Source organism: Sinohyriopsis cumingii, chromosome 4, assembly GCF_028554795.1.
Source record: "Sinohyriopsis cumingii isolate HCF-2022 chromosome 4, ASM2855479v2, whole genome shotgun sequence".
NCBI lineage: Eukaryota > Metazoa > Mollusca > Bivalvia > Unionida > Unionidae > Sinohyriopsis > Sinohyriopsis cumingii.
In genome coordinates, this window is record NC_142964.1 from 17,659,118 (window position 1) to 17,684,629 (window position 25,512).

At 37.8% G+C, this 25,512-nt stretch overlaps 1 protein-coding gene across 2 annotated transcripts in view; it reads left to right on the forward strand.

The window, feature by feature from the left end:
* Positions 1 to 25,512, forward strand: part of LOC149800698 (ras GTPase-activating protein 1-like) — a 120,416-nt gene that overhangs the window by 20,254 nt on the left and 74,650 nt on the right. For both annotated transcript variants that reach the window (XM_089954732.1, XM_089954733.1), the window contains exons 2-8: positions 25 to 174; positions 6,611 to 6,746; positions 7,893 to 7,963; positions 9,607 to 9,724; positions 14,996 to 15,080; positions 17,155 to 17,299; positions 25,360 to 25,435. In XM_089954732.1, coding sequence (XP_089810858.1) covers positions 25 to 174; positions 6,611 to 6,746; positions 7,893 to 7,963; positions 9,607 to 9,724; positions 14,996 to 15,080; positions 17,155 to 17,299; positions 25,360 to 25,435 — 781 coding nt within the window. The remainder of the gene's footprint in view (positions 1 to 24; positions 175 to 6,610; positions 6,747 to 7,892; positions 7,964 to 9,606; positions 9,725 to 14,995; positions 15,081 to 17,154; positions 17,300 to 25,359; positions 25,436 to 25,512) is intronic.

Here is a 25,512-nt window from a genome sequence, read left to right on the forward strand (position 1 = left end):
GTAGAAATCTTATATTCCTTTTAGATGGTACCATGGACGTCTTGACAGGAAGACAACAGAACAGCGACTGCGCAACAGCAATCAAGTTGGGAGCTACCTTGTCCGGGAGAGTGAGAGCAAACCTGGGTCCTACGTCCTGTCATATTTTGGCAAGACTGGGATCAACCACTTCAGGTAAATCATTCTTATGGAAAACTGGTATTAGACAAGGAGATATATTACACATTTCCATTAAAACAATGATATTTCATCACATTGTCAATTGTAGTTTGCCAACACTTCATGTGGTATTTTATTATGTATTCCTTTTTTTCTCTATTAACGTTTTTACACTGTCAGAATCATTCAGTATTCTATGATGCTAAACACCTTGATATTGCACAACACACATGAATAAAACGTTTAGTGTATTAGGAACTACTTTGCAAACAAACCATGTGAAAGTTGAATTGGACAAGAGCAACAATTTTCACATCTCGTTTTTATCAAAAGTGTGCTTTAATTAAATAGTAAATGCAAACGACGTCATTAAAACTGAACTGCAGCTGCAATAAAAGTAAAAATATTTCTTATTTTTCATTTTATCCCAATAAAGATTGCACAGATACAATGATAAATAAATGGTCAATCATTGGCCAGATAATCAATGATGAAATCAACAAATTAACAATGGTTTTCCTTATGTCTGCCATGACAAAAACAAATGTTATGGCTTTTAAATGGATGCGAACTCTCCACAAATGCACTTTAAATACATTCCCTGATCACTTTAGGAACTACTCTGCTACTCCCCAGATCCTGTCCATCCAAATTGACAAAAGCTATCTTTTCTATTTATATTAATACTCAATTACCTTGCCTTGCTGCCATCAGATGGTGCCATTTTTAAGCTCAAACTCCAGTGCTGGCATCGTAGCATTGAAGTTTGCCCAAAACTCTGTGAATTTCTCCATGGTTTTCAACCATCTGCATATATTCCTGGTATCATAGTGTGTTAGTAAGGATTCTATTACAGGTGTTATTGACCACTCCAGTGGTCTAGTGGTTAGAGCATACACCTCGGATGCAAAAGGTCATGGGTTCGATCCTCACCCAAGTCATACCAAAGACTTATTAAAAAAATGCTACCTACAGCTGCCATTAAGACCTTAGTGTTAGGACAGGTCAGTCAGTAATCAGGATAATGTGACTGGGCAGGACATCATGCTACATGTCTGTAGCATGATGCCCCAGTGTTAGACAGTCATGTCGCTACGATGTCTGCAATTTGGCAGTTTATAGTGATGTCTAGCACTGGGGTATCATGCCGCAGACATGTAGCATGATATCCCACCCAGTCACATTATCCTGACACCAGGCTGACCAGTCCTAACACTAACCTATTAATGATGAACGCCAAGCGAGGCAGCTGTTAGTGCCATTTTTGTAAGTCTCGAGTTTGACTTGGCCGGGGATCAAACCCGCATCTGAGGCGGACGCTCTAACCACTAGGCCACCGGAGCGGTTCAAAATGAAATATAAAAACAGTGTCTGTAACACTGACTGGGTTTTTACTGGATCTTAATGATTCATACCATCATACTGTAATAATGACGTCACAGATGCTGACCAACCCATCCAGCGATCTCTGGAACTGTTCCTAGTGCCCAGTGGCCATAAAGTGGTCATTTTGACAATCTTTCCCACATGCTTGCATTTGGGACTGTATAGTATGAAAATATATGGGAATCTTACTGATAGATGCATTTGTTCCTACATGCTTTCAATACAGCCAGTGCTGGACCCAACCACACTATCGTCCATAGTCTCAACACCCCCACTGACCATTCAGCCAGTGAGCCAGCCATCTGTATCAGCACAGCAGATCTGTCCCATGCATCTTGTGAGCCATTTGTTTACTGTGTGCCATATTGGTGTAGTACAGTGATACATACAGGAACAATGACAATCTTCCATACCTCTGGTTATGCTCTACATGGACACGGAAGTGGAGCTTGATGAGGCTGGTCTGCATAGTAAATAGGAGGAAAACTCAATAATATATTGCGCTTAGACCTGACAGTTGAAGAGAACCAAGTTCTGTTTCAAAGCGCCAGGGGAAGAAATTCATCAGCTTTTGGCAGTTCCTCAATGTCCTCCACCCCCTATGGCTAGCCAGGTCTGTAAGGTCAAGGATGTCTAGCCAGGTCTGTAAGGTCAAGGTGTTAGTAGACTTAGATGAGGAGGATGAGAATCCCTCCTTCCATCTTCTTCTGCAGTCTTAAAACTTGAAATGATTGCAGACTATCTGATTAACAAGATATGGGGTCCAGGCAGTTCTGAAGATCTCTTCTCATAAAGTAAATTACCAGCAACCTTTTCTTCTCACTGGTACAAGATTCTGACTCATTTAATGCTGAGCTTCTGACTCCAGACAAGAATTTTATGGTTTAAGTATGACTGCTTTTTTATTCTACAAAGTTGACACCCATGTTTTCATGCAACCTCAAAACTGGTACATAAAATCCTAGCCACGTCATAGCCATTGGACTTAGCATCATTAGCTATATTTGGGCTTGCCAAATGCCAGGTAACAATCACGCCTGGAAGTAAATTGTTTGGTTTGTAAAAGTCTTCAACTGAGTATCATTTTATGGCAAATTCTTTGGCTGCCTCTGCTAATTTTTTATTTAGTTTTAGATACATGTCTTTGTTCTACATCGCTTAAGTCAGATAATGCTGCGACCCTGAGGATGACACCTTTTGGGTCACCATTACTGTTTTGAGGCAGAATTGCGGAAACATGCAACTTGGAAATTGAATCTCCAAATTGCTGTTCAACCTTTACAGTTGTACAAGCCCAAACAGTCTCAGCCACAAAGGAGAGATGATTAGAGACATGGTGATAAGGAATTGTTTTACTGCCCAATCATAGAACCAGTCTCAATCCCAATCAGATGTCAGGAGGCAACAATCACTCAGTTTAAAAAGCATCCAAAATAGAGGGGGCAAGAAAGGGGCTCCTCATTCGACAAGCTTCATAACTCTTATTGTAGCTCACCACCCAGACTGCTCTCAAACAGCCTAATGGTGAGTGCCAGACTCTGAATTTCAAATATCATTGCATCACTCTATTTCTGCATCATGAGTGACAGTCCAAGTCGTTTTTCACATTTCATTTATCCAACTAACTCCTCTTTCATCCTCTTCACTCATGATGGGCATATTGTTCGATTGAGAGAAAAATGAAATCATGCAGCATATCTGAGCAATAATAGAGAAGCAAAGTGGTGGTAGCTGTATGAAAACCACAATCTCCAGGGTTCTTTTCCAGGCTTTTCCTTGTGCAAAAGGCCAGCAGCAAGTTCAGGCCAATTACTAATCTATGCCACCTAAACCAATGTATCATTATCTCAGTTCTCATCGTGGGCACATGAGGCAAGTCTTCTCCAACCCTGGTAATGGCAGCCTGCTTTTTTGCAGTGCGCGTCGTTAGCTCATTATTCCATATCATGTTAGGCCAAAAAAAAGTCTTTTATTTTCTAAGGCACTAGGTGTGGAATGAGTCCAGTGTCTTGCTGATGGTGGTCTTCCAAGAACCAGAATGTGCAGATTCTTAGTTTTATCCTAAGAGAGAACTGTTTGATTTCCATCAACCAATACATAGTTCAGCAGAAATTCAAGATGGAGACTTCTCGATCTATCAGATTCTCTATCAGAAGGAAAGAGTGTGCTATTAGTATCTATATGCATACTTTCATGTTCCTATTCACTGGGCGTCACACAAATTTCTTCATTTTGCATATTGAAGAATCGTTTACCAATTTTATGCTCATAAAGCTTATGAACTGCAACCTCAACTGTTCTGTTTGACTTCATATTTTAAATGCCGATCTTGTCATGGGATGTAATGATCGATCCCTTTTGAGTCATCTGGGTATGGAGTTTATCACAGGTCTCAGTGTCATATGACTTCCCCACATTTGTATGGTATGGAGTTTATCTCAGGTCTCCATGTCGGTATGACTCCCCCATGTTTGTATGGTATGGAGTTTATCACAGGTCTCAGTGTCATATGACTTTCCCACACTTGTATCATATGGAGTTTGTCACAGTTCTCTGTGTCATGACTCTCCCATGTTTGTATGGTATGGAGTTTATCACAGGTCTAAGTGTCATACGACTTTCCCACATTTGTATGGTATGGAGTTTGTCACAGGTCCCCATGTCATATGACTCCCCCATATTTGTATGGTACGGAATTTATCACAGGTCTCAGTGTCATATGACTTTCCCATGTTTGTATGGTATGGAGTTTATCACAGGTCTCAGTGTCATATGACTTTCCCATGTTTGTATGGTATGGAGTTTATCACAGGTCTCAGTGTCATATGACCCCCACGTTTGTATGGTATGGAGTTTGTCACAGATCTAGGTGTCTTATGACTTCCCCACATTTGTATGGTATGAAGTTTATCACAGGTCTCAGTGTCATATGACTTTCCCACATTTGTATGGTATGGAGTTTATTACAGGTCTCAGTGTCATATGACCCCCATGTTTGTATGGTATGGAGTTTATCACAGGTCTCAGTGTCATATGACCCCCACGTTTGTATGGTATGGAGTTTGTCACAGATCTAGGTGTCATATGACTTCCCCACATTTGTATGGTATGAAGTTTATCACAGGTCTCAGTGTCATATGACTTTCCCACATTTGTATGGTATGGAGTTTATTACAGGTCTCAGTGTCATATGACCCCCATGTTTGTATGGTATGGAGTTTATCACAGGTCTCTGTGTCATATGACCCCCACGTTTGTATGGTATGGAGTTTGTGACAGATCTAGGTGTCATATGACTTCCCCACATTTGTATGGTATGAAGTTTATCACAGGTCTCAGTGTCATATGATTTCCCCACATTTGTATGGTATGGAGTTTATCACAAGTCTCAGTGTCATATGACTCCCCCATGTTTGTATGGTTTGGAGTTTGTCACAGGTCTCAGTGTCATATGACCCCCACGTTTGTATGGTATGGAGTTTGTCACAGATCTAGGTGTCATATGACTTCCCCACATTTGTATGGTATGAAGTTTATCACAGGTCTCAGTGTCATATGACTCCCCCATGTTTGTATGGTATGGAGTTTGTTGCAGGTCTCAGTGTCATATGACCCCTATGTTTGTATGGTTTGGAGTTTATCACAGGTCTCAGTGTCATATGACCCCCACGTTTGTATGGTATGGAGTTTATCACAAGTCTCAGTGTCATATGACTCCCCCATGTTTGTATGGTATGGAGTTTGTTGCAGGTCTCAGTGTCATATGACCCCCATGTTTGTATGGTATGGAGTTTATCACAAGTCTCAGTGTCATATGAATCCCCCATGTTTGTATGGTATGGAGTTTGTTGCAGGTCTCAGTGTCTCATGACCCCCATGTTTGTATGGTATGGAGTTTGTCACAGGTCTCAGTGTCATATGACCCCCACGTTTGTATGGTATGGAGTTTATCACAAGTCTCAGTGTCATATGACTCCCCCATGTTTGTATGGTATGGAGTTGGTTGCAGGTCTCAGTGTCATATGACCCCCATGTTTGTATGGTATGGAGTTTGTCACAGGTCCCCATGTCATATGACTCCCCCATGTTTGTATGGTATGGAGTTTATCACAAGTCTCAGCGTCATATGACTCCCCCATGTTTGTATGGTATGGAGTTTGTTGCAGGTCTCAGTGTCATATGACCCCCATGTTTGTATGGTATGGAGTTTGTCACAGGTCTCAGTGTCATATGACCCCCATGTTTGTATTGTATGATATGGATCATCTGACTATTAGAATCCATTTCCATCAGGGAGAAACTCTTCTGATTACTGAATGTGGTTGACCATGCAGGCTCAGCAGTGCCCCATCTCCAGTCCGGAATGAGATGGTGTTATTCCTGCATCATTCCAACAATCGGGGTTGGTTCACAGCAGCAGTTTCACTGGAAAATCCCTAACTCGAATTTACAGTTTGTATGGAGATCAGTACATATGGTTGGGAACCCATCTGTTGCAGAGCTAGCAAGTGGAGGCTGGAGGAAATGCCTCTCAACAGCAGTCTTGTATAATTGAATTCTCATATCAATGCCTCTCATCTGTGGAAGGATCACCTACGTGAGAAAGTAGTTATGATTACCCACTTCCTTAAACATGGGAAACAAATCACCTGGCCAGTGCATTATGGTTAAGCACTTTCTGCATTAGTGCTCCCAACTAAAGATAATTATACAAATCAGGCACATACCAGGTAGATACTGTGTCAGAAAAGGGCTATCATTCACACTGAATGGTCTATTCATCGATTGGTCTTTCATCAGATTTGTACACTTCGGTAGCATCCAATGATGATCTTTTGTACGACAAGGTGGAATTGCAAAAGTCCCACTGTCACCTCGCAAATTCTGGATCCAAAGGCCTGGGCCAAGGACATGTTTTCTTTCAGCTTAGTCTACTTCCTCCTCCCCCCCCCTCCCCCCCCCGTAGTACCAAAGATAATACAGAAGTTACAGGGTCAGAACTTCAGATTGATTCTTTTTCCAGTGTTTCTCTTTTGAAATACAGAAAATGACTTTATTTTGACAGGATCACTGCTATGTCTGGAGACTTCTACATAGGAGGCCGTCAGTTTGACAAGCTCTCTGATCTGATTGGTTACTACACTGAAGTTTCATACCTTCTTAAAGGAGAGCAGCTGCAGATTCCCATCCCACCACCTGAGGTTAGTTATAGAGACAAAATATTCAGTTTCACATCCTGGAATATTCTTTTGCAGATAAATGATAATCTACATAAGTGGGTTTTTGCTTATTAAGCCAATTTTTTTTCATGTGATGAGTTACATCAGATTAGACTAATATATATCTACTGTATCATCATAAAATTATTAGACCAGATAAGACCAAAACATTTTTGTAGTTTGTCATTAATAGCTTGCTCCTCTCCATGCTAGCCTGAACAAAAACCAAGACCTCTATAAAAATTTACTTACGTTTTGAGAACTATAAACTGCCACACTGCAGACATCATAGTGATATGACTGAAAAATTGTTAAAGCTATGTTAAATATCCAGATAACACATACACACACACACACACACATGGAAGGAATGTACTTACAAAGTAAACAACATTGATAAACACTTTTCTTTGCTGTGGGTATTATTTAATTGTAATATTTTAAAATTAGTGAAATCTAAATAAATGTAGAAACAAGTATTGTATAATGATTACCATAGAGACACATAACTACATTGTGTACCATATATGTATTTCAGGATATATATATATATATATATATATATATATATATATATATATATATATATAGTGGCATGGAAACAATAAAAATGCTTTAATTGATATTATGTGTGTGCTGCAAACACCAAGAGTTTGCAATATTACCCATGGATTTATCCAGTTTTCTGTATGTCACACTTATAAGATGACCACTATTCTGCATGAATGAATATTGCAGTAAAATAAACTTGGACTTATATGTCGCTATATATGGTATTAACTACCCTTGTATGTCACTATATATGGTATTAACAAACTTTTGTATGTCACTATATATGGTATTAACTACCCTTGAAGATTTTAGAGACAATATAAGATAGTCTATCCACTCTCCAATGGAAAAATTTTTTAAATTTGCAAATCTGGTTGAGTTATAACTTGTAGATTCAGCTGATTATTTTCCAAAATGTTTTATTGCTTCTTTTATTGTTTATAATATTTATTCTTTATCAGTATATTTGTGGAGAAATTTTCAGATGTGTTGTTCTTTTCTAGTGCCATACTTGTTCATGCAGTTCATTTTAACAACACTGTACAATGATGATATGTTTGATTCTGTTTCCTGCAGCCAGTAGATGATAGAAGAAAAGTTGTGGCTGTTTTCCCTTACAGGAAGATGCCAGACACTGATGAACTCAGGTAAAATGTGCTGGGGGCAGTGTTTTTTTTTATTTTTTTAAAGTCTTAAAAATGGGATATTTCAGTATTTGTATCACACAAAAATACATATCCCCCAACTTTACAAAAAGGAAAAAAGAATCTAAACGTTAGAGGTGTCAGAATTTTGGGAAATTGCTACCAGGTACCCGTCAATCCTAACGATCGGTTACCCGGGTACCCAGTCAAAGGGAAGTTGTATTAAATGTGAACCTGAACTGGTTTTGTTGTAGGTTCATACATATCAACCCCCAAGAGAGGTATAAGCATAATTATTACTAATAGCATTATGTAACAGTCAGGCATAGTAGTCTGTAGAATGCTAATTCCTATGTTAGTGAAAGTCTTATTTTGGAGAAGTATCTAAAAATTGTACGTAACAGCCATAAAGAACAGTTTTCATACTTGTTCTAGCTGACTAAGCTAGTTATGGATATGTCCCTTCAGACAGCACATTGAAAGGGGTTTTCTGTACCGAACAATATCATACACAGATAAGAAACAGATTAAGCTCAAAAACAGTCAAGAGATTAATGCTTATACTACTAGAGGCAACATCATTTAAAGATTTTTCATTTCAGTAGGGGCCTTATTGGAGCAGAAAGAAAGATGGATATTGAAGTGCTTGGCATTGAACTATGGTCATTTCCTCCTCGACATCCATTTTGTTGGACTCACCCCTTTTTTTGGTGATGAGAGTGAAAATCCTCCACCCCTTATGATAAATCCTGGGAGCATCTTGGCATAGATGTCAAACGATTTGTCCTCTTGTACAAATTAATGATTGGATTGATTTATCTTGGTTATCATAGGAATCATTTTAGTCATTATATCTTGGTTATCATAGGAATCATTTTTGTCACTATATCTTGGTTATCACAGGAATCATTTTTGTCATTATATCTTGGTTATCATAGGAATAATTTTTGTCACTATATCTTGGTTATCACAGGAATCATTTTTGTCATTATATCTTGGTTATCACAGGAATCATTTTTGTCATTATATCTTGGTTATCATAGGGATCATTTTTGTCATATCTTGGTTATCATAGGAATAATTTTTGTCACTATATCTTGGTTATCATAGGAATAATTTTTGTCACTATATCTTGGTTATCATAGGAATCATTTTTGTCATATCTTGGTTATCATAGGAATAATTTTTGTCACTATATCTTGGTTATCATAGGAATAATTTTTGTCACTATATCTTGGTTATCATGGGAATAATTTTTGTCACTATATCTTGGTTATCACAGGAATCATTTTTGTCACTATATCTTGGTTATCACAGGAATCATTTTTGTCACTATATCTTGGTTATCACAGGAATCATTTTTGTCACTATATCTTGGTTATCATAGGAATCATTTTTGTCACTATATCTTGGTTATCGTAGGAATCATTTTTGTCACTATATCTTGGTTATCGTAGGAATCATTTTTGTCACTTTATCTTGGTTATCGTAGGAATCATTTTTGTCACTATATCTTGGTTATCATAGGAATAATTTTTGTCACTATATCTTGGTTATCATAGGAATAATTTTTGTCATTATATCTTGGTTATCACAGGAATCATTTTTGTTAATAGATACCATGTAATGATTTTCGTTTTTTCCAGCTTTGAGAAGGGTGATGTGTTTGTGGTGAACAATGAGATGGGAGATGGCTGGCTGTGGGTAATAAATCAGAGGACAGGGGAGGAGGGTCAGGTGTTTGAAGACCTGGTGGAAGACTTGGTAAGTCCTCACATCCACATTTTCATTCACCTTTGAGATTTAGCTCAACTATTGAAAGAACAAGGAAAAGTATATGGTTACATCTGTGTCCACATCCTACTTCAGTTAAAGTTTGGGGCAGGTTGTCGTTATATCCCTTTCTTCATTAAGGGTCAGTGGTTTTTGGTAGGAATATTGCTAATTATGAAGATAATAATGTTTTACAAAGAAAATATCACATTGTAGCTCTGCTTGGGGTTTTCGGGTATTAAAATGTATGTATGGGGATTTAGTTTTATGTTCAAGTTTATGGCAAGTTCTTATTTTTACTGATATGACCTTTTCTTTCATAAATCACAAAGTTATGATGTGTACTAATTTCAGGGCTGCCACTTAAAGATTACAAAGATTATGTTCCACTTGACTGAAGGAGTAGATGTAAAAGGCTGATTTTGCCTCAGCATCCACCACCGAAAAGTAGGGAACCTCACATTTGTCAGCTTACCTTGCCACTCTGGGCCCATATAAGGGAACCTTAAACTGTTGATTTAAGTGCAACCCATGTGTCCATAGTTTTAGCCAAATATGGCATTGGGGTTGCTGGGATTAAGGCTAAATTGGCCCATTGTCACTGATATGGGACCATGATGTTAATGTGTGCCTTGAAAAAGATGCCTTGTTTGACTGCAAGTATAAAAATAATCACTAGTTGTAAATCTGCCCGTTTAGAGATACATAGATACCCTTATAAATACACAGGATTTACCTAAGTATTTGTTTAAAAACAGCTTAGCAACATTCTGGTCATCAAGTGTTACCTTCATACCATGGGAGATAGAAGCAGAATTTTGAAAATGTTCGATTAGGCAGATGGAGACATCTTATTGGGTGGAGTAGCTCCCATTCAGAACCAGGCAGGGAAATGCTGTGCTCGTTTCTTCTTCCCAGTACTGAAAAGGAATGGGCATAGGAGCTTGGTTGAAAGACCTAAACTGCAGGGCTTTCCTTATTATCCAGCTGATGATTTACCTTTGCTTTACACAAGGCTAGCTACTTTAGAAAAAACAACTATATTCCCATTGGGGGAGGTCCCCCAAACCCAGCCTACCTTGACAATTCATCCTTGGACATTAAATCTAATGGAAGGCTCTGCTACTGGAGTGACTGGTTTCCATGGCATATCTGCATAGTCAAGTAACACACTAGCAAGACATGGATGTGGTGTCCTTCTCACTGAATGAGCAGTGGAAGCCAATTTTTTTGCCTCCCCCCCCATCCCAGTATGCTGTCATCTGTGCATGTAGTGTCAGTGACACAAATCTTATTGTGGAGGTTATGTTCGGGGTTGGCCTTTGAAAAAGAAAACAGCATTATGAATTTCCAACCAGATTTTTCATCATCCCTTCTGGCTTCAGCCCTTCTGTGCACTGCCAGGTAATTTGCTTCCACCTCATAGAAGGCCACCATCATGCATACCTTGTGTACCTTTTCCCATATTTAATTTCATCTGCAATTGTGTTGAGCTTAGTCTCGGTGAGGACGTTATGTTATTTGGCCATCAGGGGTGATGCATGCAAATGAAATTTCCAGCCACATAATCCATCCCACAAACTAAAGCTGTGATCTCAAGGTCAACCATGTTTGTGACAGCAATTGTTGTTGGCACTGCCAATCTCCACCACACCAGTGCCTACTGATACAGCTATAAGTGTGGTGCATGCCAGTCTTCACCGTACGGGTGCCCAACAATGCAGCTGTAAGTGTGGTGTATGCGAGTCTTCATCACACCTGTACCCACTGACACAGTTATAAGTGTGGCGTCAACTCCATTCATTGCATTTACTGGACATTTGTACTTTTTGTAGAGGGTCCACCACAGTTCTATCTCTGCCTGAAAGGAGATTTTTTTACCTTGCAGATCAGGCAAAAAATCTTGTGGATCTTGCTGCTTTGGCTACAACATTCTAATTCCTATTTGAGGAGCAAGAGATGAAAGTTTTTTTATCTTCTTCGTTGGGTTCTTTAGTTGCTTCTGTGGGGGCATATACCTCTAATCTGTTGCCATGATGTACTGATAAGATGGCGATGATGTCCAAGATAATGTCAGCTTCATTAATATATTTACAGTAATACCTCGAACATTCGCGAGGTTAGGTTCCAGAACCAGTCGCAGATCAGGAGGAATCGCGAATGTTTGGTACGAGTCACTAAAAATGCTAATAAGTGCTTATTTCTAGGGTTTAAACCCTAAATATGACCCAAATCATGCTCCCAAAGCATTTTAATTTCATTTAAAAGTTAGCTTAATACATTACCCTTAAAAAGAGAAATAAATAATTAACGTAAAAATAGAGTACAGTATCGCCTAATGGGTATTTGCCACACTAGCGCATTTACGGTACGGTACATGTATACTAATATTACCCCTATACTAATTCATTGGCTGCCATTTTCTTTTGCACTCACAGTAAGGTAAAACCAAGTAACGAATGGGACTGTAAACTTAATGACTGATGTTTTCTTTGTCATTGTCAGGAAGGTAAACTAGGTAAACTTCATATGTCACAGAAGTCATATAACGAAGGTACAATTCAATAAAATAAAAGAAAACATATACGTAGAGGGTACCAATGAAAATTTTGCGAATCCGTGAATTCGCGAATCCAGAAACGCGAATGCATGAGGTGTTACTGTAGTTCTGAAAATAACATTATCTTCAACATGTCCACATACACACTTACCAAATTAATAGTGTGGTTGCTGCTAATAGCAGCTGTGAGTCAGCCCATTTTGCATGGTTGGTAAAGTCTAGCTCATTTACCAAAACAGTGGCATCACAGAGAATACATGGACTATTAGAGCATTTTAATATGTCAGTGGGCATCGAAGCACTGAGTTTGCATTACACCAAATGATGGACTGCTTATAATTAATGATTTTCAAAAGATACTGCATCATTCAATAATGTGTTTTGTATTGGATCACACTCAGCTATCTTTAACACACAATGGATAGGTGGCTGCAAACCAGTCCTTTGCTCTTTTTATGAACCAGGCCAGGAGTAGTGTGTGGGTCCTCACCCCATGCTTTGCAAAGGTAAAGAATTTGTTTAAAAGATGGCACAAGGCTGTACAAGTCAGAGTAAGAGAGAAAAAGGCTGTATCGTAACCTGTTGTGTCCCTTGGTTCTGTGACAAGTCAAGGTTGATGATACCAGCAACTACCTCAGTGACAATACCACATATTTTTCCATGTTTGGAATATTGATGATCCTTTCCATGTTGTTTGGAATGTTGATTATCCTTTCCATGTTGTTTGGAATGTTGATGATCCTTTCCATTTTGTTTGGAATGTCAATGATCCTTTCCATGTTGCTTGAAATGTCATTGACCCTTTCCATGTTGTTTGGAATGTCGATGATCCTTTCCATGTTGTTTGGAATGTCGATGATCCTTTCCATTTTATTTGGAATGTTGATGATCCATTCCATGTTGTTTGGAATGTCATTGACCCTTTCCATGTTGTTTGGAATGTCGATGATACTTTCCATGTTGTTTGAAATGTCAATGATCCTTTCCATGTTTGAAATGTCAATGATCCTTTCCATGTTGTTCGGAATGTCGATGATCCTTTCCATGTTGTTTGGAATGTCATTGACCCTTTCCATGTTGTTTGGAATGTTGATGATCCTTTCCATGTTGTTTAAAATGTCGATGATCCTTTCCATGTTGTTTGGAATGTCAACAAACCTTGCCATGTTGTTTGGAATGTCGACAATCCTTTCCATTTTGTTTGGAATGTTGACAATTCTTTCCATGTTGTTTGGAATGTCAGCAATTCTTTCCATGTTGTTTGGAATGTCAACAATTCTTTCCATGTTGTTTGGAATGTTGATGATCCTTTCCATGTTGTTTGGAATGTTGATGATCCTTTCCATGTTGTTTGGAATGTTGATGATCCTTTCCATGTTTGGAATGTCGATGATCCTTATTAACCTGCCATAAAGCAGAGTGTATTGGGATGATGACCCTCTGACTGACCAGCTATCTGATAACAATTTTGTTTTTACACAGTTGCTAGAGCTGTCTACAGTTGCCATACTTTGTAGATGGGTTGCACTTAAGGTAATGAAGGACTTCTTGATTTTGGGGTGCAGAATTTCTTAGGTCAAGTTATACCATCTACATTTACCAAACACTTTATGGATGGCTTGCACATGAGGCAAGAAAGAACACTTTGGATATCAGGGTCAAAAAGTACAATGTGAAAAGTCACTTTGACTGAAAAAGTTGGTTTCTGCAGAATAACTTAAGTTATCCATCATCTGTGGTTACCAGTTTTTGTGGACAGCTTATGGTAAGAAAGAAACCTTTTGATTTTTTTAGTCAAAATATCAAAGGTCAAAGTTAATGTGACTCAAGCAATAAAAATTACTTCCACAAAAAAATAATTCTACATTACATGCTTGGATTCAACTTTTGGATGACTTGCATATGGGGTAAGGCAGATTCCTAGTAATTTGGGCATCAGAAGATCAGAGGTCAAGGCTACTGTGACCGAAAGAACAATGGTTTATGCAAAGTAATATTAGTTCTACATCACAGCTGAGGGTGCTATGGTAGCACAGTTAGTAGAGCATATGACTCAAGAGTCATGGATTCTATACCGACCCAGGGTTGCTTCGATAAGCAGTCACTGAGTCCTAGCGAATGGCACAAATCTCATGTTTCCTCAGCATGATACAGCCAGTAATGTCTTAAAAGTGCTGTTAAATCCAATAAATATGAATACATTACAGACATGGACCATATTTTTGTGATGGCTTACACTTGGTATAAGGAAGAAGTTTATAATTTGGGGATCAAAATATCAAAGGTCAGGGTTATGGACTGAGAGAAAAAAGTGGTTTCTCTGTAGAAATTACAGTTACCTCTTTGAAGGCAATTAAAGATGGGGTGGGCATATATATGTCATTCACGGTAGCCTTGTTGTGATCCATTTGTTGTAGGTGATATGCTTCTTCCATATATGCAACTATTTCAGTCAGCTTACTTTGTTTTGATCATCAGTCAAACAGGTCATTGTATGCAATGAAATATTTGTATATGAAATCATATAGGTTTTTGTGTTTATTTCATGGTACTTAGGATTGTAATTTGCCTTGGTTATAGGATCTATAACATGTGTGTCTTGTGAAAGACATTGCGTGCTAAATAGCATATACAAGAAAAAGATTTTCCTAGTTATATTATTTAATTATTTTCTTGTACAATTTCTGTTTATTTTAATTCAGAATGAGAATTTTGACCCAGTGGAAACGCTGCCTTATTTTCACCCAAACATCACCAAAGAGGATGCTGTGGAGAAGTTGAGACAAGGTATTGAAAATTATCCAAGCTTTATGTTATTGAAAGGTCCAAAACAGATGGACAAAGAGAAAGCGAGACAGAGAAACATAAAAAAGTTAATGGTCTATGTTACCTTATTAGCTTGGTTATCCTCTAGCAGATGAAGGAGAAATAGTCCTATCTTTCTTGATAATGCATATCAGTGTGAAGAAATTCTGTGAGCCAGTGTGAAGAATGTACACTTTGCCACCAGGAAGAAAACAAGGCACCTTTTCTTTGTAAAAGGAAACTATACATGAAGGATGCCAAGGAGTAGAGTCAAATGTACGATGTACATGGGTCCTTTATGGGGTACAATGAATGAGTCAGATGTGCGATATATGGTAGTTGGTACTTTCCTGGGCCTTGTTTCATGTACAAGGAACAATGTTAAATGTGCCATGTATGGTGTATTCCTGGGCCTTTTTTAGTGTACAAGGAACAATGTAAAATGTGCCATGTATGATACTTTCCTGGGTCTTGTTTGGTGAACAAGGACAGTGTCAAATGTGCCTTGTATGGTAATTTCCTCTGTCTTGTTTGGTGAACAAGGACAGTGTCAAATGTGCCATGTATGGTATTTTCCTGGGTCAAGTGTAGCATACAAGGACAATGTCAAATGTGCCATGTATGGTATTTTTCCGGGTCATGTATAGTGTACAAGGAACAATGTCAGATGTGCCATGTATGGTATTTTCCTGGTTATGTGTAGTGTACAAGGAACAATTTCAAATATGCCATGTATGGTATTTTTCTAGGTCATGTATAGTGTACAAGGAACAATGTAAAATGTGCCAGTATAGTATTTTTCTGGGTCATGTATAGTGTACAAGGAACAATGTCAAATATGCCATGTATGGTATTTTTCTGGGTCATTTATAGAGTACAAGGACAATGTCAAATGTGCCATGTATGGTATTGTCCTGGACCTTCTGTAGTGTACAAAGATAATATCAACGTGGCTTGTATTTTTAATTGTCCTGGGTCTAGTGTAGCATGCAATGTAAATGTCAAATGTGCTATGTATGGTAGTATGTTTTTTTTCCCGTGATTTGTGTATAAGGACAATGTCAAATGTGCCATGTACAAGGACAATGTCAAATGTTCCATGTACAAGGACAATGTCAAATGTGCCATGTACAAGGACAGTGTCAAATGTACCATGTAGAGGGACAATGTCATATGTGCCATGTACAAGGACAATGTCAATTGTGCCATGTACAAGGACATTGTCAAATGTGCCGTGTACAAGGACAATGTTAAATGTGCCATGTACAAGGACAATTTCAAATGTGCCATGTACAAGGACAATGTCAAGTGTACTATGTACAAGGACAATGTCAGATGTGCCATGTATGGTATTGTCTTGTGATTTGTATAGTGTACAAGGACAATGTCAAATTTGCCATGTACAGTGACAATGTCAAATGTGCCATGTACAAGGACAATGTCATTTGTGCCATGTATGGTAGTATGGTATTGTCCTGTGATTTGTATTGTGTACAAGGACAGTGTCAAATGTGCCATATACAAGGACAATGTCAAATGTGCCATGTACAAGGACAGTGTCAAATGTGCCATATACAAGGACAGTGTCTATTGTGCCATGTACAAGGACAATGTCAAATGTGCCATATACAAAGACAATGTCAAGTGTACTATGTACAGGGACACTGTCAAATGTACCATGTATGGTATTGTCTTGTGATTTGTATGTGTACAAGGACAGTGTCAAATGTGCCATGTACAATGACAATGTCAGATGTGCCATGTACAAGGACAATGTCAAATGTGCCATTTACAAGAACAATGTCAAATGTGCCATGTACAAGGACAATGTCAAATGTACTATGTACAAGGACAGTGTCAAATGTGCCATGTACAAGGATAGTGTCAAATGTGCCATGTATGGTATTGTCCTTGGTCATGTATGGTATAATTTGACAAAATGGGAATCTAATTTCAGAATAAGAAGCATGAAATATTCCCTTTCAATATGTGTACATTTGTTTTATTTTCTGCTGTCATTCTGCAAGAGATTTATTTTCCTTTTTCCTTGATCCAGTTGGTCCCTGTAGCTACCTGGTGCGGCATAGTGAGAACAACCCTGGAAACTACACTCTATACTTTTTTTGCAAAAATACCATTCAGCGGTTTAAGATTGAAAAGCAGGGGAGGCAGCTCTTGATGGGAGGCAGATACTTTGATGAGTAAGTAGAAATAGCCTTTATGCTTTTTGAACTTTATATTTGTGAATTCAGTGGGATTTTTCCTCCTAATAAAAGGGCTGCATGAATGTAAAATTAATATACTTATTTCTTGTTTGCATACAGTTGATCTATTTTCTTCTGATCTTATAATAGTACTGTGTGCATGCTGGGGGAGGGGGCAAGACAACAAAACAATATGATGTAAATAAAATAATTGTCTGGACTAATCACTAAATAAGGAACACAACAATGTGCTGAAAAATGGCATGGACTAATCACTTAATAAGGAACACAACAATGTGCTGAAAAATGGCATGGACTAATCACTTAATAAGGAACACAACAATGTGCTGAAAAATGGCATGGACTAGTCACTTAATAAGGAACACAACAATGTGCTGAAAAATGGCATGGACTAATCACTTAATAAGGAACACAACAATGTGCTGAAAAATGGCATGGACTAATCACTTAATAAGGAACACAACAATGTGCTGAAAAATGGCATGGACTAATCACTAAATAAGGAACACAACAATGTGCTGTAAAATGGCATGGACTAATCACTAAATAAGGAACACAGCAGTGTACTGAAAAGTACACAAAATGGCATGTGATTTTATAATATATAATGATGCAGAATGGTGTGTGATTTTTTAAAAATAATATATAACAACACAGTTGGCATGTAATTTTATATGTAATAATACAGAATGGCTAATGACATAGAATGGCATGTGATTTTATAAGGGCTGTTCCAGTGAAATATACATGGGGCCCAGGGCAGGCACTTCTAATATAGAGTAGTCACCCATAGGTGCATTTAGAATTTTGTATTGTTGCCATATGAACTCTTTGGGAAGCCTGAGTACGCTGGCATATATTTTCAAAAAGTGCTTTCCCTGGGTATCATGTCTGTTGAAATGGAATGGCCCTAATATATAACGACACAGAATGACCTGTGATTTTAAAATATATAATGACACATAATGACATGTGATTTTATCATATATAATGACACAGAATGACATGTGATTTTATAATATATAAGAATACAGAATGACGTGATTTTATAATATATAACAACGCAGAGTAGCATGTGATTTTATAATATATAATGACACAGAATGACGTGATTTTATAATATATAATGACACAGAATGAAATGTGATTTTATAATATATAATGACACATAATGACATGATTTTATAATATATAACAATGCAGAATGACATGATTTTATAATATATAATAACACAGAATAGCATGTGATTTTATAATATATAATGACACAGAATGACGTGATTTTATAATATATAACAATACAGAATGATGCGATTTTATAATATATAACAATGCGGAATAGCATGTGATTTTATAATATATAACAACACAGAATGACGTGATTTTATAATATATTATGACACAGAATGACGTGATTTTATAATATATAACGATACAGAATGATGCGATTTTATAATATATAACAATGCGGAATAGCATGTGATTTTATAATATATAACAACACAGAATGACATGTGATTTTATAATATATAATGACACAGAATGATATAAGCTTTTTATAAGGGCAATGATGTGTGAATTGTTTTTTTCTGCATGGAGTATATTACATATTGTGTCCCTATTTTTTGTTCAAAAACATCTCTGATCTCATTAACATTAGGAACTATGCTTCCCTATCTCCTGGATCCAACCATTCCAGAAAGACGAAAATCATCTTTTCTATCTATATTATATAGATCCATTTTTGCATTGTTGTCAACCATTTGTCCAGAAATTTTGCAATCTAGTGTATTGTCAGGATTCTACTCAGGATAATAATCTTTTTTATTTAATTTAGCTGTTTTATTGCTGTCATGGACTTAACTTATTCAGATCCTATGCTTCAATACAGTGTCACTGACATATGTTGTTACGTTTTCGTACTGTGTCTGCTTGTTTGTAATTTGTGTTGTTTTTGCCACTTCTTGCCACTTCTTTACACATCTGACTGGTTAATTTAATTGTTTTCGTTATTCTGGTCCTTTCAGTTAAACCATATGAAATGTACCAAATGTACATCATCTGTAAGATTGAGTGTCTGTGCTCTTTGAGAAGCAGATGTCTGATCCAGTCGTAACATAGAAGCATTAACAAGAGAGAGAAACATTTATAGTCATGCACAGAGCAGTCTGTTATATTGAGCATCAATCCCAGGATGGAATCAGTTGCAAGTTTAGCAGGGGATGCTCCTTGGGTCACCCACTGAAAATGGGATGTATAATACTGGATGGAAGTATTACTTGAACCAAATTGGAGGAGCAAGGGGCTATGGTTTTACGATCCTCTCATTTGTTTGAGCTGCAGATGCATTGAATAGTGCAGGAGGCAGCATTGTAGTTATTGAAATTGGAACAATTTATGCCATGCATCTGTCTCGTAACTCTTTGGATACTTTGGAGTTTAACAGGAATGTCCTCATTTGTAGGCAGTTCAATGGGTGTAGTCCAAGCATGGCATTTGGGTCAGTTAATCCGGGTGCATGAGATTTGTTTACTATAATGCCATACAGTGCTGTCATGGCAGCTGACCAGCTAGTCCAGCCATCTAGATAACTGTACCTAGTGCTCCATAACGATAGATCAGTCACTTCAACAACTTGTCCCACATATAGGATATATGGCCATGGATCTTACTGATCCATCTGTTTCCCCACACATTTGGGGATCTTACTGGTCTATCTGTTTCCCCACACATTTGGGCATCTTACTGGTCCATCTGTTTCCCCACACGTTTGGGGATCTTACTGATCCATCTGTTTCCCCACACTTTTGACATGGTATGACGGTAATATCTCTTCCATGTCTACTGAGGATTACCTACACAGTGAGTGTGATGATAAACTTGAAGACTTCAGATGCAAGAATTAAAAAAACTGAGCTTAGATTTAAGGCTGTGGTGGAAAAAATATATCAGGTGTTGCTGGATTCTGAATCCCTCCAGCCCTTGTGGCCAGTCAGGTCTACAAGATCAGAACATTCCTCCTTCCATCTTCCTTTGCTGTCTTCAGAAATTAAAGAAACTGGAGACCATCTGCTCAATAAGATACATGATCTGAGCATTTTGAATGCCTAGTTCAGAGAGAGTCAGTTACCAGAGACTTTTTCATCTTGTTGAAATAGGATTCATTCAGACACCTTTATTTTTATATGCCCATTTTTATCTCCTTTTACTTTACATGTCAGAATTGTGCAATATTTAATGATATTGCACACATGTTCCCAATAGTGTATTAGGAACTACTTTGAATATTGCTGCTTTCGAAACTGATACATAACATCAAAGCCACATCATCCATGTTGGATTGCATTATTAGCTATTTTTCAGTTTGCCAAAAAAATCAGGCAATGATAGTGCCTGGGAGTCAAAAGCTCAGATTACAAAGAACAGCTCATCATTTGATTGTCTCTACTAACTTGAATTTGATGTGACAAGATGCATACCTTTATTGTCATGACTTAAGCCACATCATGCCCTGACTCTTGGGATAACACCATTTGGGTCGCTATTGCTGTTTGGAGGCAAAATTTAGGAAGTGGTGAGAATAGGAGTTCAATAACTGCACTCCAACTTGCCATTCAGCCTTCACAGTCATAAAAGCCCAGTTGACCTCAACCTCTAAGGAGAGATGATTGGAGACAGAGAGATAAGGGACTGTTTACTATCCAATCACAGAATCAGTTTTAATCTCATTCAAATGCCTGGAGGCAACAACTCACTTAGTTTAGGAGGTTGCCAGATAGAGGGGACAAGAGACACAGTGTCTTGTTCCCCAAGCCTTCTAACACCCTCTGTTGATCACACTTGCTCACAGACAGCGTACTGGTGGGTGCCTGACTCCTGCATTTCCACTGTTGGTTGATTGCTCTATTTCTGCAGATGATTAGGTGATCCAGATCAATTTAGAGGGGCTTTGGATTTCATTTATCCAAACCACCACCCTTCTTTTTTATCCTCTCTGCTGATGATGGACACACCATCAGATTTGTTGGAGGATGAAATTATGTAGCAGGATATCTGAGGCTAATTGACTGACAAGTCCAGTCTCTTTTTTGTATGAATAGCCAATACCAAGCTCAGGCCAATTATTAACAAACGTCACCTAAACCAATACATATCCCATAACAGATGGGACAGATCATGGGTCAGCAGTCCACTCATTTTAATTATAGTTCTGCCCGTCAGGCAAGCGACAGTCATAGGTATTCAGTTCCTTTCCAGACGCACTTTTTTTGCACCGGGCTCTTGTCTGGGTTGCCTTGCAGAAGAAAGAATTTTAACCTTCAGTTGTAGAGAGAATCTCACGAACAAGAAAGCCATCCACTTTTAAGGTTTATAATGGAAAGTGGCATATTTTCAGAGATGGTACTATGTCAAGAACATCACTGCCTTGAGCACTTCAATCGTACAGCTGGTGGACCTTTTTCTGTTTCTGTTGGAGGAGAAAAGGTTGGCCTCAATTACCTTCAAAGATTACTGCTTTAGGATATCCAACACTTACAGGCATCATGGCAGAAGGAATATTGGTGATAATAAGGATCTTTTAGATCTACTGTGAACTTTGACTTAAACAGGCCAAAATCCCAACTCTGTTTCCAAAGTGCAACCTTTCTTGAATTTTCACATGGCACTTTTTAGATATATTCGAGCCTTTGGCTAGAACCCCACTGAAGTAACTAACATACAAAACATGTTCTCTGATAGCACGCAGGATGAACTAATTACATGCCCTCACAATTTATCTAAACTATGTTCAGTTCAGATCAGATGGTACCATGGTCCTAATAATGTAGCCAAAAATAATAATAATAATAATAATAATGAGGACTTTGTATAGATCCTAATCTTTAGAAGCAACATTAGACAACACCTATAACATAAAAAATATGATATGATTACAAAAACAAACACCATGAAATTAGAAAGCATTAAAAAAAACATGCTGAGAATATTTAAGGTAGGAAACATTATTAGGTCTTTAAGTTTGTTCTTGCAGTCAAAATAAGTGAGTTTTGAGAGTACTCTTGAATGTGATCACTGCATCTTTGTGTCTAAGTTCAGTGGGCAATTCATTCCACGTTGCTGGGCCCTGGTATGCAAAAGAATGCTCTCCGTATGACTTTGTTTTCATAGTGATAATAATGAGTATATGATTGTCAGAAGAGGAGCGTAAGTATCTTGCTGGTGTGTACACATGGGTGAGGTCGGATAGGTATGTTGGACTAGAGTCCAACAGTGAAACGTAGCACAGAGAACAAATTTTGTGTTTGATTCTGGGTCGAATGGATAGCCAGTGAATGGTACAGAGCAGCGGGGAGGTGTGCTCTGATCGTGGTACTCTAAGTATGATCCGAGCAGCTGTGTTTTGAACTTTCTGAAGTTTCTGGAGCAGATAATGAGATGAACCAGACAGAATTGAGTTGCAGTAGTCCAGTCTTGAAAGTACTAATGAACACACAAGTGTTTTAGTGGCATCAACTGAAAGATATTTGCGAATTGAGCTGATGGCAGAAGGAATATTGATAAGATGCCTTCACTGAGTAATCAGAAAATTGTTGCATGCCCTCTGTCTGTGATAGGCAATCAGAAAATTGTTGCATGCCCTCTGTCTGTGATAGGCAATCAGAAAATTGTTGCATGCCCTCTGTCTGTGATAGGCAATCAGAAAATTGTTGTATGCCCTCTGTCTGTGATAGGCAATCAGAAAATTGTTTTATGCCCTGTCTGTGATAGGCAACCAGAAAATTGTTTTGTTTTATGCCCTCTGTCTCTGATAGGCAATCAGACAATTGTTGTATGCCCTCTGTCTGTGATAGGCAATCAGACAAGACTCTTTGTGCTTTCAGGAATCACTTGAAGTGTAGAACTTGAAAGTGTCTCTTTTTATTACGACTTGAAAAGAGAATATAACCCTTGAAGCCTTTCATCATGGCAGAAGTGTACATGCATGCCAATCAATTTGCGTTTGGGTTTTTACACTTTGTTTAACCTAATTGTGCTTTACACTTGCTTGTATATGGATTATGCTTTTTGGTACCTTAAAAAAAGGTTTTAAAAAAGCAATAAAATGTTGCTGATTCTTTTTATTATCACCTCTTTAGTTCCACACATTGTATAAGTTTGAGAATATTCTAAATAAAAAAGACTGCTGCATAAGAATAGCATAAAAGTACATTTACCAGTCCTATAGCTCTATGTACTTTCCTTATTTTCTGTTTATAACAACTGTGTATGACACATTTGCAAGAAAACAGATGGGTTTCTTTGGTCTAAAAACTTCTCACAGATTTGTCATATTTTGATGCAGTCAGATTGAGCACATTGCCATGCTCATTTAAGAATTTGTGGACATATTTTTTTACGATAATTCAGCAAAAGTTAGACATATAGACTAGTTAAAGTAAATGATGTATATTAATATTTTGTCAGTATGTTTTGTGTCTTTATACTAATCCACATGGATCTTTCCATATGTGATGCGAATTTTAATCAGTTATAGATCCATGTTAGTTGCAAACGTAAATGTACATTTTTTTATACAGTTTCATGTAATTATGGCATGTAATATATAGATTGCACATTTTATGCTCAGATTATACCTTTTGCTACTTACATTAGTAATTAAATTTTTACCTCTCTAGAGGTTGTATGGGATAATATATTCAGTATATAATAAAGCCTCACAAGAACAGAGTTGACTCAGGAAATCTCAACTCTTAATATCAGAGTTATCTCTGTGACTTTCAAACGTAACATTTCAATCTGAGATACAAGAGAAGCTGTTACCTGGCATATGCATTCAGTTTTCTCAAGATTTAATCTCCAGGATCTAGTTCTGCAGAGACAAGATTTGAATTGGTTATGTCTAGTGTTTATTGCAGAGATGACCGTCAGACCCAGTTAATGTTTGAATTGGTTATGTCCAGTGGCAGTAGCAAGGATGACCATAAGTTCCAGTTAATGTCAGTACAACCTACATATGGACAGTATTAATGCTTTCTGAGAATCCATACAGAAAATCTTAATCAATAAGAATAGTCGATTAATTTCTTCTTGGCCTCATATATATGTAAGTACATTTGTCCATCCTAGACACACACACATGCACACAGTGGCCAAGGATCATGTAACCATTGCTTGTGCTGTTGTTGAGTTTGGAGAGAGTTGCATCTTTAATACAAGTTATCCAACCTTTCTCCACTTGAAAGGTGCCCAGGTTACAGGTTGGATGTCCAGCATTCCAATTAGTTCTTCTGGCATTAATGTGATCAAGAAAGGTATCCAAGGATACTTACCCAATCACATTACTTTAAAACCCTTCCAACCTGCCCACAAGTGCAAGAATCCTAGCTGACATATTGCATACGTTAGAACTAATGCTCGCTGGCTGCAGAATGAGGAGGTAATGGGTAAGAGTTACAGCCATTGATCAATCACATGTGGAAAAGATAATTTTCATCTTTTTAGGAGGGCTGGATTTGGGAGGTAGTAGATCTTTGTTGCCTAACATAAATGTGATCAGGTAAGTATTTTTGGAAGATCATAATTTGGTAAAGTTTGCCTTCTTACAATAATTAGCCCTCCCATGGCCAGTCATAATACATTAGAGTAAACATCCCCAACACAAATACAGCCTGCCATTAGCCAATCATAATACATTAGGGTAAACATCCCCAACACAAATACAGCCTGCCAGTAGCCAATCATATTACATTAGGGTAAACATCCACAACACAAATACAGCCTGCCAGTAGCCAATCATATTACATTAGGGTAAACATCCACAACACAGCTACAGCCCTCCCATAGCCAGTCATAATATATTGATGACAACATCCACTGCAACACAACCTCAGCCCTCCAGTAGCCAGTCATAATAAATTAGGGTAAACATCCACAACACAGATACAGCCCTCCAATAATGAGAATATCCACTACAACACCAGTCAAATAATTATTATAAAAGAAACCTATTTTACTCTAAACCATTTGTTTTCCAGTTTGGATGCAATAATCAGGAGGTACAGAACAGAGGAGATTGTTGAGGGATATACCCTAAAAACATCTGTCAACAGGGTAAGGAATACATTTTCTGTGTGGGTTTGATTTTCTGCATCTGCATACACATACTAATATTAAAAAAGTTTGTCAGA